At 57.0% G+C, this 17,457-nt stretch overlaps 2 protein-coding genes across 3 annotated transcripts in view; one reads left to right on the top strand and one right to left on the bottom strand.

Moving 5' to 3' along the window:
* ITIH4 (inter-alpha-trypsin inhibitor heavy chain 4) overlaps nucleotides 1-17,457 on the top strand; it is a 59,871-nt gene that overhangs the window by 19,035 nt on the left and 23,379 nt on the right. For both annotated transcript variants that reach the window (XM_059939894.1, XM_059939893.1), the window contains 8 exons: nucleotides 2,196-4,238; nucleotides 5,252-5,355; nucleotides 6,181-6,284; nucleotides 7,010-7,833; nucleotides 8,254-11,866; nucleotides 12,725-12,935; nucleotides 13,981-14,373; nucleotides 14,788-14,988. The gene's annotated coding sequence lies outside the window, so the exon portion shown is untranslated. The remainder of the gene's footprint in view (nucleotides 1-2,195; nucleotides 4,239-5,251; nucleotides 5,356-6,180; nucleotides 6,285-7,009; nucleotides 7,834-8,253; nucleotides 11,867-12,724; nucleotides 12,936-13,980; nucleotides 14,374-14,787; nucleotides 14,989-17,457) is intronic.
* ITIH3 (inter-alpha-trypsin inhibitor heavy chain 3) lies at nucleotides 2,415-15,996 on the bottom strand. The gene is made up of 22 exons (XM_059939910.1): nucleotides 15,904-15,996; nucleotides 15,234-15,254; nucleotides 14,089-14,255; nucleotides 13,899-14,003; nucleotides 13,474-13,636; nucleotides 12,807-12,920; nucleotides 11,625-11,750; nucleotides 11,206-11,322; nucleotides 10,814-10,982; nucleotides 10,094-10,219; nucleotides 9,634-9,815; nucleotides 8,210-8,395; nucleotides 7,906-8,045; nucleotides 7,074-7,228; nucleotides 6,432-6,449; nucleotides 5,352-5,375; nucleotides 5,078-5,110; nucleotides 4,807-4,920; nucleotides 4,105-4,309; nucleotides 3,228-3,400; nucleotides 2,925-3,036; nucleotides 2,415-2,605 (listed from the first exon to the last, which is right to left on the bottom strand). Exons 1-22 carry the CDS (start codon nucleotides 15,994-15,996, stop codon nucleotides 2,476-2,478), a joined length of 2,673 nt encoding a protein of 890 aa, XP_059795893.1. The 3' UTR covers nucleotides 2,415-2,475.

Here is a 17,457-nt window from a genome sequence, read left to right as displayed (position 1 = left end):
CTCAGCGAGACAAGGGAGCAGCTTTGGGGGCTCCGCTGGACTTGCTGTGGGGCTGGCCCTGACATACCGGCACGAGACACCACCACCTGGGCTGGGCTCTGGCATTTGTGCCACAACAGCGGGGTCCTGGGTGACTTTCTGGCCCAGCCAGCACCTGAAGTGCGTGAGTTCTCTGTGAACAATTGGAAGTAGGTCCATGCACGTCACTGTTTTGTTCACTGCATGCTTTCCAGCACCTGCTTGGTCCAGGTCCTGGGCCGAGTGCTGCAGGCACATTGGGCACCTGCCAGACACAGCTGCCACCCAGAGAACAACCAGGTGCCACAAGGAGCCCAGAGGGAGACATCTTGCCCAACCTGAGGAATATCAGGGGAGGCTTCCTGGTAGTGTCATGGTTGGGATTGGATTGGGGTCGAGTTTTGAAGAATAAAGAAAAGTTAGCCCAGTGGAAAAGGAGGGCAGGGACACAAGGGCCAGAGCCAGGACACTGCACTGAGTCCAGGAAGGTAAGGGAAGCAGTGCCGTGGGGTGAGGTGGAGGGGTTGCTGGCGAGGTGGGGAAGCAGCCCCAGGCCAGCACCAGCTGCGTACACCTCGCCGTGGAGCTTGGCTTCTATCCTGAAAGCCCAGGGAGCCTTCAGAGGCTGTAGGCAGGGACAGGCACAGCCAAGACAAGGTGGGACTGGGCAGAGGACAGACCTCCCTGACTATGTGTTGGAGGAGGGGGCAACATTTGGGCTGGGCACATCCTGCTGCCTTTCTCCCAGCCCGCTGGGTTTGGTCGCTAGCTGGAGCAGCAGGACAAAGATAGGCACCTCAGGAGGACCAGAAGCTACCGTGCCGGTGCCTCTTCACACGCTCCGTCTGGCAGGATCCTTCTCCCCGTTTCATAAATGTGAAATGTCCCTGGTTTAAAGCTACATGGCTCCTCAGCTGACCTGGGACTGCCCACTTTAGGGTGTCACATCCCAGGCCCGGGCCCCTTCTGCCAGCCCAGCCTGGACCTCTGCCGCTTTCAGTCGGGGGCCATGTCTCATGTGGCCCTCTCTCTAGAGCAGTAACAGCACCTCGGGGGCTCCTCTGGTGACGGATGTTCCCTCCTGGATTGCTCTTCTCCAGCCCTCTCCAGGCCCCCAAGCCAGTGCGGGCCCTGGGCAACCCTGTCCTGGCTCAGACAGAGGGGCCCCTGGAGGGGGAGGTAGCAGAACTCCCTGGTGAGCCATGGCCAGACCCCACTCCACCCCACCCCGCTGGCATTCGAGACCCTTCCCAATCTGACTGCAACCTCCTCCAGTCTTGCTGAGTCCCCTGCTCTGCCGTAAGCGAAGCCACCCAATGCTTCCTTCAGCCGGGTACCTTCCGCCCAGCATGCCCTCAGCCCCTCAGGCAGAGAGAAGAGCAGAGGCAAAGGATCTGGGGAAGGAGGGACTGTGTTTGCAGAAGTGGAAGCAGTTTGTGTGCCTGGAACGCAGACAGTGAGAGGGAGCACCTGGCATGGGGGGCTGATGAAGCTGGAGAGACCGCAGGAAGGACTTTTGTCTTTGTCCCAAGAACCCTGGGTGGGAGATGTCATTTTTAGGGTTTCAGGCAGGGAATGATGACCAGGTCTGCACTGCAAAAAAGCTCTCACTGGAAGCGGGAGGGCTGGGGAGAGGCAGTTGCTGTTGTCCGGGTGGGAGAGGGTTGTCCAGGCTGAGAGCCCTCAGAGCCCCTTCTCTAGGAACCTCTGTCTGACCCCCACCCCACCCAGGACTTACTGTGAGGGTGCAGCAGGTGGTCACCATGAGGAGTGACTGGAGGATCCCAGGGATCCCCAGCCCAGCTGAAGGGAAACTTGGGCACCCATGCAAGCAGGACCTGGGTTACTAAACTATGTGCTCCCAGATCCTAGCCCAGAATGTTGGGTTTACCTGCTGAATAGATGGGTTGTTGGGGGGGGGCGGATGGATGGCGAGATGATTAGAGTGGAAGGGTGGGGGGCGTGCACAATTAGCTGCAGGCTGGGTCTGCCCTGGAGCACTCTTTGCTGCTGAGTCATAGAAGGAGCTTCAGGCCTAAAGGTCCTGATAAGAGCTTGTGAGCCATGACCCCTGACTTTTCCTCTGACCCTCCTGAACTCTGAAATGCAGTCAGTCCTTCCCGACTTCTCAGAGCCTGTTTGCTCCCGAGTCAATTCTTGATTTTTCCCTTCCCCAGCCGTCATGTGTTTGACTCCCCATAGTACCACCCCAACCAACTGCGTGTTTCGGCCGCATCAGTGGAGAGGCCCAGGAAGTTGCCTTCCTAGCAGCCAGCCCTTCCTTCGAGCTGCCTGTCCCCTGGAGCAGGGGCTCATGGAAGCATGCAGACACTGGTAGCCGTCCGGTTTCTCCTTGGCCTTTACTGTCACAGCCCTCCATCAGGCCCCACTCTGTGCCTCTGTTCCAGACGCCAGGCAAGCCCTGCCAGCGGTCTCAGTAGGAGCTGGCATGTCCACTCAGAACAGGTTGGGGACAATGTAGTCGCTGTGGACGCCGTCAATCAGCCCTTGCCCATTGTTGTGGACGAACCAGCAGGCAACATTTGTGCCAACGCTGATGTCCTTCCTGTAGTCCTTCTGGGAGCCCCTGGGAGAAAGGAGAGAGATGCTGTGATACACGGGGTAGGCAAGATGGCTGCTGCGCTCAAGGGCCTAAGGTTGAACAGGGGTGTGAAGTTGCCAATTCTAGGAGTCCAGACTCTGGTCAAGAATGAGGTCTTGTGGTTACTCCTCCTAGGGGGTCAAATTTGGCCTTTTCCCAGTGAGAGGGGGCCAGGACCCCAGAGGGAAACAAGGATGCCCCACAGACGACAAGAGCCAGCTGGGCTGCTGTGCGTGGGCAGAGAGAGCTCCTTCCTCCTGTCTTGTGACAGGGCAGGGTGAGGACGTCAGCAGAGTCTCCTCACCTGGTAACCGTCAGCCGATGGTTCTTCACCACCATTGTGGCATCTGGCTTTGTGGGGTCAGAGCCTGGGTGGACGTCAGACACTTTAAAGTCAAAGGGGTGGAAGAATTGTCCTGGGAATAGAAACATTCACACTGTCAGCCCTGCCACCACCATACGTGACATGGCCACTGGCCTTCCAAGGTCGATGCAAAGGCTGGATGGGGTGTTGAGCCCTGGGACCAGGGTGACTAGGCTGGCCCTTTGCGTGGCTGTTTCCCTCCACCATGTGGCCTGAACAACCTGAGGCTTGAACATTTCGCACCCAGCAGCCCATGTGTCTGTGCTGACATCCGATGACTGTCGACCACATAGAAGCCCAGGAAGTCATGGTGGATGGGTTGTTTCTTCCACACCTGATGCAAGACAACCACAAAAGTAACCCCATCTCCAAAGGAGACCAGCATGTTCTTCTTCCTGTTGATCGTCACAGACAGCCTAGGAGAGAAGAGGAGGTCAGCAGTGAGGCCTAGTGGCCGTGACACCAGGCATCTGAATCAAGGGTATCTCAGCAGGAGACATGACACCTGAGAGCACACAGACTCCAGAAACCATGTCAGGGGTGTTGGAGAGAAGACGCTCATGCATGTTGACTATTCACTCCACTGAGTGGGTCCCTGCTCCTCTCTAAGCAGGAGAGGGGGCTGTCCTGGGGGTCTGAAGGCCCGGGATTGAACCCCAACTCGACCACTGGCTTCCTGTGTGACATTGGGCCAGTTCTGCCCCTCTCTGAGCCTCCGTGGAACTAACACCGCTGCCCTGCCCACCCAGCTTGGGGTGATCTGAAGACGTAGGAGAGGCTGAGGAGTTTGAGAACAAGCAAGTTCAGCCAGACACGATGCACGTAGGGATCTTTGTCGCTATCAGCTTGCTTGCCAGGTCCACCTAATGCTTTCGTCCACACAGCCCTTCCCTCAAGGTCAGTCCTATGAATTGTCTAGCTACCAATACTGCCTCTGATGGGGGCCCCAGGGGTTGGTGGGGGGGCCACCATGGTCACCCTCCCCTAGGCAGGGGCTGAACTCTGAGGCCACTGGTCTTTCCTGTGAGCCCTGTGGATCTTCTCTCCTGCGATTTGTTCAAATCCCTCCTTAGACCCTTGCGCTATAGCACCTCTCAGAGACCCAGTAGTGGGGCTTTACCCATCCTGTGTGACCATGACTGTGTCCAGCCAGCTGAACGTGCTCTGTGCAGCCCCATGCCACAGGGTGATCGTCTCCGGTGTCACCTCAATCTGGAAGTCCATCTGAGCATTGGCAATGCCCAGCTTGCCAAAGTAAGTCTTTCTGGTCTGGGAGTCCAGGCTGCTTCTCTTCTCACCAATGATCTGCCCGTTAACTGTGAGGCCTGCCAGAGGGGCAGGGTAGCAAGAGACCAGCAAGACCTTCTGAGTCCAGGCTGGTCTTTAGGGACGCACCTTCCCCTTCAGCCAGACCTACTGAGGGGTAGCCCAGTGGGGGCCCCATTGAGAGACCAGGACTTCAGAGCCAACCCTATCTGTTCCTAGACACATGGGGGTCACGCTAGTGGCTGAGGGCCCACTCTGTGGATCTGCCCCTTGCCTGGGCCAGTGTTGTTCAGAGAAAAAATGATTCCCTACGCACACGCTGGGTCCTGCCTGCACGCCCAGGCTGCACTTAATTCTAACCATCTCCCCAACACCACTGGCCCCGGGGGCACTAGGTGAGCCTGTGGCTCTGGGTGGAATCTGTAATCCCTACAGGATGCAATCTGCGCGTAAGATGGGTGACTTATGGGCAGAGTGAGGAGCTAGTCCATGTGCCTATCCTAGGGACTCCAGGCCCTCCCAGGAAGAGACCCTGGCCCCAGTCCGCAGTCCCCACCTGTGACAGGGTCCTGAATGAGGCGCAGCACTGTGCCTGGGTCTTCGTCGATATTGAAGCAGATGGCGTCGTCCTTCTCTGGAACTTGGATGATGAAGTGGGGGTCCCCATCCACTGAGTGCACATAGAGAAGGGGCTGGCTCCCAGGGTCTCTCACTGTTCGGGGGCCCTCCCCTTGCCTCCTAGTCCCCATGGGATGGACCCCTAGACAGGTGGGAGGCGCTCGGCCCTGGGCCCTGAGCCTCGCCCCAGGAGGAGCTGGGGAACTCACCGTAGTAGGGTGTCTGGGGAGGCTGGGAGTTGGCTGTGGACGCAAAGGGAGAGAGGGCTGAGCTAAACAAGCAGGCGGGGGAGGGTCCAGGACCCCCACCCAGAGTTCGGTTCATGCCTCTCCCGTTCCTGCTCCCTAATGCTCTTAAACCCAGACCTTCCCTCATCCCCTCAGGACCCCCCAACCATCTGCCTGTCCCAGAGAGCTGATTCAGGAAAGACTCCGGAGGGGGACGGCACAGGGCCACGCTCTGTGGCAGCTGGCACATACTCACTCAGGTAAGCCATGGAGGGGATCACTGAAAAAAGAAGCCAAAGGGCAGGCGTGAGCAAGGTCTAGGGGTTCCCTCCCCCCAACCCCATGCCTTCTGCCTGTCTCAGGGCTGCTGGTCCCCAGTGGGGCCCCAATGCTGACAGATAGAGGGTGGCAATATGACCCCCTAAGTTTAGGCTTTAGAAATGGAACATGCCTAGGGAACTCCTTTCTAGGGCTGGTGGGTAATATGGGTGTAATGTTAATACTGGGGCTCAGCACTTCCACGTAGCTAAAATGCAAGCCATTAGGTCGTCAGTTTCTCTGTCAGGAGCAATGCCGTCCCCCACCCCTGAACTCCCACCCCCAGGGTGGGATGAGGCTCACAGGTGATTGTTGTCTTTGGTAGTAAAACACCCACCCAGACGCACATGCGCGCGCACACACACACACACACGCACCGTGACTACATTTCACAGGGCTGTTCAGAGGGCAAAGCCATGACCCATTCCAAATATACTGCTTGGCTAGGACAGCCTGTATGGATAGAGACAAGGCAAGCCGGTAGGCGCTGGGGAGGCCCTGCCTGGTGGTGGTGGGTTTGTGGGGGGTGATGGTCAAATTTTACAATGAGAAAAGCACAAAGTGCTGTGAATTCCAGCGCAGGCGCTGGAACCAGGCTGCCTGGGCCAAAGTCCCAGCTTGGCCTCCTGTTGACTGAGTCACTGAGCAAATAGATTTAACCTCTCTGTGCCTCAGTTTCCTCACTGTAAAATGGAACCATGAGAGGACTCCCTTAAAGGATTGCTGTGGGATTAGTCAAGTGCTAATTGAGTTGCTAATTTTTGTAGGTCACAGAATACTTTCATACTGATTGTCCCTCCTTGGGCGGGGGAAGCTACCGGATGAGAACCCTTAGGCTCAGAGTGGAACAGAGCCCAGCCCCAGGCCCCTGGTGAGTTCACAGCAGAGCTGGGAGCTGAACCCAGGTGTCCTGAGGGCCCCTCCCCAGGCAGTACATCCCCAGCATGATTGGAAAGGCCTCCTTGGTCTTCTCTTGTCGTCCTCCTGGGACACCCACCCAGCTGTGGCTAAAGCTCACCTTCTGCATCCACAGGCCCTGGGAGGGAGGAAGAGGAGAAATGCATTAGAGGCCACAGACTCCTGGTGTCAGGGCCAATGTGACCACCTTACTGCCTGGCCAGCCAGCCAGCCCCAGGCCTCGTGTGCCCTCTGCAGGAACCAGGAGCTCCTGGAGGCAGAGGCCTGGCCCAGACCGGCTCTTTACCTCCCAGTGCCAACCCCCCATCACCTGTGCCAGTTGCAGGGACACTCAGGACCCCCCTCTTGGGGTCTGGTTGAGGAGGCCTGGTCCCAGCCTCCAGCTCTCAGGGCCTCTTCCTCTCACAGTCCCCAGGCGCCTGCTCCAGGCCTAACTTTTAGGTCAGAAGTGCTTCTTCTTGTCTCACTGAACCCTTCCATGCTGCAGCCTAAGTCCCTTTCCTGGAAATGACCCTGGGCACTGTGCCCTTTTAGAGACTTTGAGGCTCCTGTTCACACTAACGGCTTCGCTCCCTCTACAACACCCTCCCCATCCCTTGGCCAGTTTTCCTTTGATGCCCCCAGGACCTGCGCTTCTCAGCAGGTCTGGTCTCCTCAGCCTGGCCCTCTTCTCTTCAGGGCACCTAAGGCCAGGGGCCTGGAAGAAGGCCTCCGAGTTCTGGCCCCCACCCTCCGTGCCCACCTTCCCCGGGCTTGTCGGCAATGGCTGTCTTATTCTCGTTGTCCTCAGGCTTGGTCACCACCATGGAGGTCAGTGGAGTCACGAAGTGGTACTTGAGGGACAGGTCCAAGGCCTGGGCTGTGAGGTTCTCCTTCTCCTCGCCATGGCCCTTCTTGCTGTGGGGAGGGGCGGGGTGGGAGGGTCAGCCCAGGACCCTCCTCCACCCCTCCCAATGGGGTCCCCCAGGATAGAGCCCACTAGCACTCAGAAAAAACTGGTTCACCAGCTCCCTGGGACAGACGGACATGCCCTGATTCCTCTCTGGACCTCAGTTTCCCCACCTGAAAAATACAAGGGGCTCAAGATGGCCACTGCAACAATCAGTCATGATAGTGTTCACATGCTGAGCGCCAGCGGCTTTCCTGGCCAAGCCCACTTAACGGAAGGCTGACATGGCCCTCTCGCATGGGCCCAAGCTCTGCTCCCTGTGGCTGAGGGCTGGGGTCCCAGCCTCTGGTTGTGTTCAACGTCAACATCTCTGTGGGCCCATGCTGGGTGCGGGGAACAGGATGCTGAGGCCCACCCCTGCCCTCGAGGTGCTCCCAGGCTGCTGCTTGAGCCCCAGATGATGGACCCGGCTCTACTCCAGGAAAAACAGGCCATGGGGCCTGGCCAAGAAGAGGGCAGGACAGCTGGAGTGGGCGTGGAGGTGCACTTCCTGGGGTGTAATTTCCTCCTCGTGGGCTCCCCCGGAGCACAGCCAGCACAGGGGGCGTCACAGGTAGGTGCTGGGGCAGTGCCAGGGGCTGAGTGCGGGGCCCGGCTGTGTGAGGGGTGGGCCAGGCAGGGTCACCGTCTCTCCAGCAGCTGCTCGATAGTGAGGTAGGCCCAGAGCCGCTCAATGTAGTTCCCAAAAATGTAGTCCCGCTCCTTCAGGGCCTTCTCCATCTCCTTCACGTCCACCTCCTCAGTGAATGTCAGGTCGTTGATGGCCTGGGGCAGGGGTGGGAGGAGGTGAGAGGCTGGAGGCCTGGAGCCAGGAGCCAGGTGGGCCTTGTTCAGGAGCTGCTGCTGCTGGGCCGTCAGCCAGGAGGCTGGAGCCCTATCCGTGCGGATCCCCCATCCCCGGCGCACAGCCGGGCCCCGGCCCAGCTTACCCCGTGGCCCTTCACGTCCGCCTTAAAGCTGTTCATGTCCTCAGCTGCCAGGCGCCCAGCCACCACAATCTCAGAGCCGTCGTAGAAGTGCTGGTAACTGTTCCGGGTGAGGTCCAGGATGGCATTCTTAGGGTACTCCACCTCCACATCTGTCAGCAGCGGGTTGGCCACCTCCTCATAGAAGCCCTGGAGTCCAGGTAGGGGGCCTGGTCATCTCAGGCCACCAGGGCGGGCAGAGAGCGGACAGGGGGGGCAGGCTCCCACTGGCGCCTCTGCGGGTTGTTGAGTCTCCCGGGCTGGGCCAGTCCTGGCTCCTGATCTCCACTTCCACGTGGCCCTGACTGTGCCCTTCAGTTTGGGGGAGCCCTTCCTCATCGCGTTCCCCCCTCCCCCCAGGTAGAGACTGGGAGGAATAGAAAAGGAAAGGACAGAGTTCTTGGCACATAGAAAGGACTCAAGAAATGTTTGTTAGAGCGAAAGTAAGAAGAAAGGGTGGAGGCCGACTAAAGAAGGCGATGTGGGGTGAGAGCATGGAGACCCGGAGACTGACAGGAGGAAAGCCGGGGGGTCCACTGCAGAGGTGGAGAAGCAGTCACCTGTGCCAGGGAGGAGGGGGAGGGTACCAGATTTAGCAAATGAAAATACAGGGCATGAGTTAAACTTGAATATCAGGTAAATGACAAGTTACTTTTTAGTATAAGTACAGCTGTCATGGGATGAATTGTGTACCCTCAACATACATGGGTTAAAATCCTTACCCCCAGTACCTCAGGGCATGACCTTATTTGGGGAAAGGGTCTTTACAGAGGTAATCAAGTTAAAATGAAGTGTTCAGGACAGACTCCAATCCAATACGACTGGTGTCCCTATGAAAGGGGGAAATTTGGACCCAGAGACAGACATGCACACGGAGAAGATGATGTGAAGATACAGGGAGAAAATGGCCATCTACAGGCCAAGGAGAGAGGCCTGGAAGAGATCCTTCCCTCGCAGCTCTCAGAAGGAGCCAGCCATGCCGACACCTTGATTTTGGACTTCTAGCCTCCAGAACTGTGAGACAATAAATTCCTGTTGTGGAAGCCACCCAGTTTATGGTAATTTGTTAAGGCAGCACTAGTAAACTAATACAGTGTCCTATGCAATATCTGGAGCATGCTTGCTAAAAAATTATTTGCTGTTTATGAGAAATTCATATTTAACTGGATGTCTTCTGTTTGATCTGGCAGTTCTACAGAGGAAGCAGGTCTGTTCTGTGTAGCCCACAGACAAAATCAGAACCAGTATAGATGGGTAAGAGATAACCAGAGGTAGATTTCAACCCAAGAGGAAGTTCTTTCTAATAACCAAAATTGTCACACAGTGGAACAGTTTCCTGAGGAAGTAGTGAGCGCCTCATTCCCAGAGGTGTGCAAGACAAGGCGTACCTGCAACTGCAAGTTGGCATCGGAATCCTCATAAATGCGGCGGGCAAGCCCATGGTTCTCCAGGGCCATACGCTCCAGGAAGTTATAATTCAGATTGTTGCCAAAGCCCAGGTTATATAAGGGGAACTTGCCACCAATGGCGTTCCGCACATTCTCTTGGATTTTTTCAGGTCTGCTTTCACCTGCAGGAGAAGGAGGTGTTCACGCTCCAGCCACAGCCCTGGCAGCTGTCAGGAGAAGCTCTGTCTGGACAGATCTGACTCCTACACGTGCAGAGTTGGCGGAGTCATGGCCACCAGCCCTTGTAGAGGCAGATGTGGGAAGGCCTGGCAGGGAGACAGGGCCCTGCCACTGAGGGGCTCACAGACCATGGGGGACCCTGGAGAGAGCTGCCCAAGGTCTTGCAGCACGCCAGCTACAGAGCCAGGAGCAGCAGCCAGAATTACACCCGCTGCCTCACCCACATTGGCGTCCCCGTCGGTCAACATGATGACGATGGAGGTGCTCCTCTCCGGGACTCTGTACTCCTCCCGGGCCTTGTTCAGCATGCTGATGCCCCTCAGCAGCGCGTCGTTGATGTTGGTCACTGGCACACAGACAGACAGACGGCACCGTGGGAGGGTGTCCTCAGGGTGCCAGGGTGGAGGAGGTCGAGACAGCAGGCCCTGCTTACGTGCCCAGGGACCCTGCCTGCCCATGTGTGGTGGTACTCAGTAAATATCGACTGAATGACTCAGTGAGTGATGAATGAATGACTTAGTCTTTCAAATGAGTAAAAGGACCAGCCTCTCAGGGCTGCCGGAAGGATAGATGCACATGGTGATTGTAAGAGCAATTTGGAGAACAGTCAAATGGACTCCCAGCTCCTCTCACAGGGAGGAGTGGGGAACAGTATAGACGTCACTTGTCATCTTTCATACAAAACTGCCATGGATAAGGGTATCTTGCTGGGGCTGATGGGGCACCAGGATCACAGGTTAGAAACAGAAAGAATGGGTTTCCGTAGACCACAGAGAAGACACCCCAGTATCAAGCCTGAGGACTCCCCACTCCCACTTCTACCCCGAGCCAGGGGCTGCAGGACCTGGACCAGCAGAGTCTCTGCCCCAAGGCAGGAGGGAAACAGACTGCTCAGGCAGAGAGGAGTGGCAGGATGTGGCTCCCTCCCCTCTGTTCTTACTTCCTTGATCACGAATATTCATCACAAATTTCCTGGCCTCCTGGATGTTCTCAGGAGTGGCTTGAACTAAAGTGTCTTTCCAAGTGGTCACACCTCCACTGAACAGGATGAAATTCAGGTAGTCATCCTCTTTCACATCCTCCAGAATTTTGAGGAGGGCATCCTTTGTCTGGGAAGGAGAAAGACAAGCAGACAAGAAGATGTCTTCCCAGCCTATGCTGGCGGTGAGGCCCATGCCATCTGCAAGAAAAGGGGCAGATGATTTGTGCCTTTTTAGAATCCTGTCCCCCTTTCTCCTCTTTCACTGGAAATATTAGCTTCGTCCACTTTTTAAAAATCTCTCTCTCCCTCCCACACGTCTCACCCCCACCCCCTTGCACCAAGGAGAATACCTGCTCCATTTTCCGACCGTGCATGGAGCCACTGACATCAATCACGAAGATCACGTTCTTGGGCACCACCGGAAGGCCTTGAGGTGCAAAGAAGTGCACAAAGTAGCCATTGACGATCTGGAAAGGGGAGAGAGAGAGGGGAGGCTAGTGTCCCTTCAGCAACCTCACGTTGGCTGCACTTGCAAATAGAAAGCAGCCGTTAACCAGCCCAAAATAAAGATGTCCTTTCCACCCCTCCAGGGGTGCCACACGAAGGCTCTGGACTACCCATCGTCCCCACGCCTTGCAGGAAACTCATCCTTGGGCTGAGGATCAAGGGTGTCTCACTAGATGAAGCTGCAGCCCCTCCCCGCATCAGCCTTCACCCCACCATGGTGGGGAATCTACCAGCCTGGCAGAGCCAGTCGGTGGGTACCTACCTGCACGTTGGCTGGAGACTCTCTGTTCACGTCATAGGTGATGATAAAATCTCCTTTGAGGAGGGAGTCCGTACAGGTTGGGCATGAACGTTGTTGATCCAAGCTGGGCTTGAAGGACACGTGGCCCTGAGGGAGGTTGATGGCCAGCCTTGCTCAGCTTGACCAGGGCCTGCCCTCTGCAGACCTCAGCCCGAGGCTGCCCTGGGGAGCAAGGTGCAGTCCTCATGGCGAGGAGCCTGTAGGTGGGTGCCTGTGCAGTCCTGCCACCCTCTGGGGTGCTCAGGCCTTTCTGAGCACCTCTCTCCCCTTTGGAGATCGGGAGCTCCTTGGAGGCCAGGGGCCTTATCTGAGCCAGCCTTTCACTCTTCCTGCTCACTGGGCCCACAAGTCCCTTAGCTCTGCCTGCACTAAAAAGCCACTTTGGGAGGGGAATTCTGCACCATGAAAGGGGATTTCATGTTGGGTGGTATTGTGTGTGTTGTTGCCAAGAGGAGGGGGAAGGGAGCAGAGTAGGGAATGGGGAGGGGGCCCTGGGTGAGGGCACCGCCTGCAGAGGCCAGCAGCCCTCTGAGCAAATGCTCCTCGGGCCTCACCCTGGGAGTCCTGACTGAGGTTTGCTGTCCATATAAACATTTATTCATCCACTGCCCATGATCAGCAAGGCCCCTGGAATTGCTGGGGACCTTGGGGACCAGAGCCAACCACCAGTACCAAAAATAAAGTTCCCTTTTTTCTTTCACCCCTTATGTGGAATCAGATCTAAAAAACTCCCTCTGGCCTCTGTCTCCTTATCTGTAAAACAGGGACCAGTAACCTGCCCTGCCTACTTCCCAAAGTAGAATGGGACCAGGCTATATAAATGGCTTCCCTGTCCCCCAGTGCAGTTGAGACCCCAGTTCCTCTGGCAGGTCATCATCAGCAAGCAGCCCCCTGCCTCCAGCATCCTCACTCCTGACCCAGGAGGCCTAGGAGAAAGGGGATGTTGCAGACTTATCCCCCTCACACACACACACACACACACACACACACACACACACACACTCTCTCTCTCTCTCTCTCTCTCTCTCTCTCTCTCTCTCTCTCTCTCTCCCTTGCATCAGCCAAATCCCCAGGTTCAGACTCGCCCTGCTAGGGTCAGTGTTCCTGCACCTGCCCCCCAGGCCCGAGGGGCATCTACACCACCTTTTTCCCTGAGAAGGACTTGGTGAGGGCGCTGCTCAAGAGGTCATTGGTGATGAATGAGGCTTCAGCATCCAGCGTTCTGATGCCCTGGGGCTCGAAGATGTCTGCTGTGATCTGAGATGGCGAAAGGTAAGGAGATGTCACTCAGTGACAGTGCAGAGCCCAGCCTCCAGGACAACAAGGGCAAGGAGATGGGTCAGTGATGGTACAGGGAGCAGCCTCTAGGACAGCTCTGTGACAGCCAAGCCTGCTGTCTCCCACCAAGAAAATGACCACAAGGGCTTTTAAGTGGGTACTCTGACCCCAGAACTCTTCTACTACCTGCCATATGGTGCCCCAGATTCTACCACTAAAGCATTTCCTTTGGCTTTCCACTCTGCTGTAGGTAAAATGCCCACGTAAGCAGTTACAAGCATTACAGAGACACTTTGTGATGTTGCCCCCACGGGCCCAGCACCCAACCTGGATCTGCCAGGTGCTGCCCAGCCTCCTCCCCTTGGCCCAGGTGCTGTAGCCAGCGCCACTGTAATTCCCCCTTGTAATTCAACCAAGTGGTGGGGCCTGGGTTTCTGTGTTCTTGACCCTGCTGTGGGGTCTGCCCAGGGACCCTTCCCAGCACCCTGCCCCCAGCAGTTTCAGCAGGGGCTGCAGGAGAGCAGCTGATTACCTCAAAGTGCTTGACCAGTTGCTTGGGCTGGACCTTGAGGTACATCTCGTACTTGCCGTTGTGCCTCTTCAGCAGCTCCTCGTAGGCTAGCTCAAAGGTGACCTTGCTGCCTGCAGCCACATTGACTGAGACCGTGAATTTCTCCAGCTTCCTCCCAGAGGCCCTGAATGGGGTTGCAAGACAATGACTGCCCCAAAGACAGCACCAGCCCATCCTTCCTGGGCCTTGGGTTCAAGTCCCTTACCCTTGGGGAAGACCCCTACCCACTCTGAGCCTCGGTTGCCTCAAATTCAAAATGAGATAATGTAAGAATTACTGCGCATTTTGCCATATAATGATAATAATAGCTGCTGTTCTGTTGTTTGTGTCTCTGAGGGCCCTTACAGCCCTGACGTTCTCCCCAAGGCCTGGGGGTCCACACTTACTTGACCAAGCCAGCTGTCTTGCCCTGGGACACGGCCTTTTCATACTGCTTCTTGGCAACTTCCTTCTCTTTGACATTCCCAGGGTAGGTAACACCATCAACGGTCCTGCAGGGATAGAGAGCTGCTGGGGGACTCATGCTGAGCCAGACTCCTCTCCCAGCCCAGAGCCAGCAGTCGTGGTGACACCCACAAGGTGAAGTTGGTGATGAAGGCTGTCTTGGGCAGCTCCACATCGAAAGAAACCTCCTTGGCAGTGTCTGCATGGTTGACGGCCCCGGTGGTGACGACATTGTGAGCGAAGCGGGAGGTCACCTTGCAGTGGACCTTGGTGCTGTAGACTTCGATGCCATCGACCACCTGCGGGAGAGGTGATCAGCAGATGGTGACCAGCCAGCCTGAGGCACCTGGAAACCAGGTCTTCCTCCTGGCCTCTCCCCTTCAAGCTCCCCTTTGTGGGCTCCAAAGCTCCTGCCTGGTAAGTGGCCCCTCCCGTCTCCCAGTCACCCATGTCAGAAGCCTGGGCAGCATCCTTGGTTGCCGCCTTTAATTGGCCACCACTGTTCTGATGGTCACTCTGCATCCTTAGCTCTATCATCTGTTTACATGCAGCTGTAGCCAGTGAGATGGTATAAAAACCCAAATCCTACCCTGTCCTTCTGCCACTTGAAGCCCTCCCGTTCTCACCACCGCCCTCAGGACAGTCTTCCCCATGGCTCTGGGGGCCTCCAGGCAGGTCCTGCCTCCTCTGCTCATCCCGTGCTCCAGCCATGCCAGGTCCTAGCTCTTCCTGCTTGTCTTCCACACCTCAGCTTAGAAAGAGCATGTCCACACACACCCCAGCCCGCCCCCTGTGTCCTTTGGTAATTGCCCGCTTCTGTCTCCCAAATAGGCCCTTGTTTCCTATCTGAGGGCAGTGCATGGGGAGGGCCTTCGTGCCCCCAAAAACCCTCTTTCCAACGGGGTGACGGACCAAGGGACGCTCTAGGGAGACGTCTGGGTTAAACATGGATATAAAGATGCTTCGTGAAGGCGTGACAGGGCCATTCACTGTGTGTCTCCTGCCCTGTGCATGGAGCCTGACAAGTGCTCGGTAAGTGTTTGTGGGAAGATGGACTCGTGGAAGGGCGGTCCTCTGCTCTATCAGCAGGTCCGAGGGCCATGGTTCTGTGGTGCTCTTTCCCAGGGTTCTGGAGTCACGGCGGGGGTCTGCGAGGGCAGGGGGCCATAAGCTGTTTACCAGCTGGAGGGACCTGCCATTGTGGCCCACTCCTTCCGCTGTTGGGCAACTAGCTCCGTCCTGCCCTGCCCTGCCCCATCCCTGGTGAAAGTTCTCACCCCTTCCGGGAGGCTCCGTTTCTGCAAAAACAAAGACAAACACAGGGGTCAGGCCAAGGCCAAGGCTACAGTGGCTTGGCAATAGGCTCTGGGCTGAGGCCAAGGTTCAGCAGTGACCCCCACACACACACCTTGAGGGGCCTCTGGACATGGACCCACCCAGAGCCACATGTCGGAGTAGGAAGGGCTTGAATAGATGGGGAAACTGAGGTGTAGGGAGGGAAGATCTCCAGTCCACCGGGGGGATCAGGGCAAGGAGGACCAAAGCCAGAGCTCTTCCCCTGCCCCGTATACCCTGACTCACTCTGCCCTTCCCTGGGCCCCAGGCCCCTGAGGCCCCATCCAGACCCCACCACCACTGTACCCCACACAGCTCAGCTCGGCCATTCCTAGAGGCCTCTACCCTTGTCTCAGACGTGGACCTTCACAGCCCCTCAGTGAGGCGAGCTGATCATGCTGCATCACCCACCTGACCGGTAGGGAAACAGAGGCCCAGGAGATTTAAGAGCCTTGCCCAGGATTAGGGAGCAGGTCTGGAGCCCAGTTCCCCGCATACCAGCTCTGTTCCCTGCAGCTCACTGCCCAGCCTCTGCCTCCTCCTCACCCTACACACAGGGCCGCCCGGCCTGGCCCCTCTGCCTGCCAGATGGTGAAGAGGGGGCAGATTTACCCCAAGTAGCCGGCATAATCTTCTAGGGAAGCCAGAGACCGCCACACCGGAGAGCAGAGCCAAGATGAGGCAGGGCCACCGAGCAGACGCCATCGCTGAGCACACTGGCGGCGCCTGGACTCCTTATATGAGCAAGCCTAGTGTTTCCCAAGTGGGGTCATCGACCTGCAGTGTGGGCGGGAGGAGCGGGAGGCGGGAGGATCCCCCAGGAAGCTGGACATGGGTGGAGTGATGGGCCTGGATCTGCCTGTACCAAGGAGTCCCCGTGGGTATCGTCAGAAGTGTTAGGACTTCACTCCTGGCAGCTGTGGGACAAGGAGGCCCCCGGAGAAAGCAGAAGCTCTGTGTTGGCAAATGGGCCCCGAGACCCCCTGGGAGGGGGCAATGGGATATGGAGTCACAAACAGCATCTCAGCATTGTCGCCACACCGCAGACGTGGCCTCTGGTCTGGCCTCCTGGATCACAGTCACCCCCCCTTCTTGAGGCAGCCAGGGCACCAAACCAGACCCATCCCCCTAAGGCTCAGATCTCCATGGCTGACCCCTTGCTCACTACTCTCTCTGTCTCCCGCGACCCCTTGAAAAGGACAACCCCCAAGTCCTGTGGTCCAGCTCCAACTTGCTTTCTGAACTTAACTCTCTTCCCACTGGCATACCTCTCCCTTCTCTGCACATCACATCTCTTATCTCTGCCAGCCTGTGTCCCTCCTTCAGAAGTCTTCCTCTTTTGTCCCCTAGCTGACCACAGACAGCCCTGCTCCAGGCTCCAAGCTCCCGAAGGGCCTACATTCTGTCGTTACCTTTGGTTGAGGTTCGCGTGTTTGGATCTGATCACTCTCTCTAGACTCTGAGCACCTGGAGGGCCAGGCCATGTGTCACATTCATCCCTGTATTCCCAGTCTGGCCAGGAACTCAGCTGCCCTCTGCCTCTTGGAGAGTCGTTCTCCTGAAAGTCTCCAGTGAGGCTAGAGTTCTGCTATCCAGCACAATGGGAGCCTCAGAGGCAGGGTCTTATCCCCTCCTAGTGGGGCCTGGGTCCTTCTGGGCCATCCCAGGGCCCTGCCAGCCCCTAGACCTTCCAGAGTGGGTACCATGTGCCGGCCATACCCATGTTCTTCTGAGCAAAGTGACCCAGTGACCCTCCTACTCGGCCACTACTGAACAGTGTTGCTGAGGATGCCTGAGCACAGGACAGCTAATTTATGGATCGTACCATGGTCTTGACTGAAAGCCAAGAGTGCACTTGACTGTGAGATGTACAGAGAGAGTTGACTGCTGAGGGCAGAGAAACAGAGTGAGAGGACAGAAAGCAGAAGCTCTGAGGCAGCAGAAGCCACGAGGAAAGAGTGGACTAGTGAGTGGAAGTGGCAGGAGCCGCAGAAGTAATGACAGAGAGTTGCAAAGTCAGCACAACGATAGCGGATCGACAAAGGGAGCTGCTGAGGCCCGGCTGGGGGTCCCTGCTCTCCCCAGGCCTCCTGAATCCTGACCCACACTGCCGGTGGGACCGAGTTCAGGGCTGACACCTGGGAGCAGAGAGAAGGGCCCTGCAGT

This window comes from Balaenoptera ricei, chromosome 11 (assembly GCF_028023285.1).
Source record: "Balaenoptera ricei isolate mBalRic1 chromosome 11, mBalRic1.hap2, whole genome shotgun sequence".
Taxonomy (NCBI): Eukaryota; Metazoa; Chordata; class Mammalia; order Artiodactyla; family Balaenopteridae; genus Balaenoptera; species Balaenoptera ricei.
This window is presented reverse-complemented; position numbering and strand designations above follow the sequence as displayed.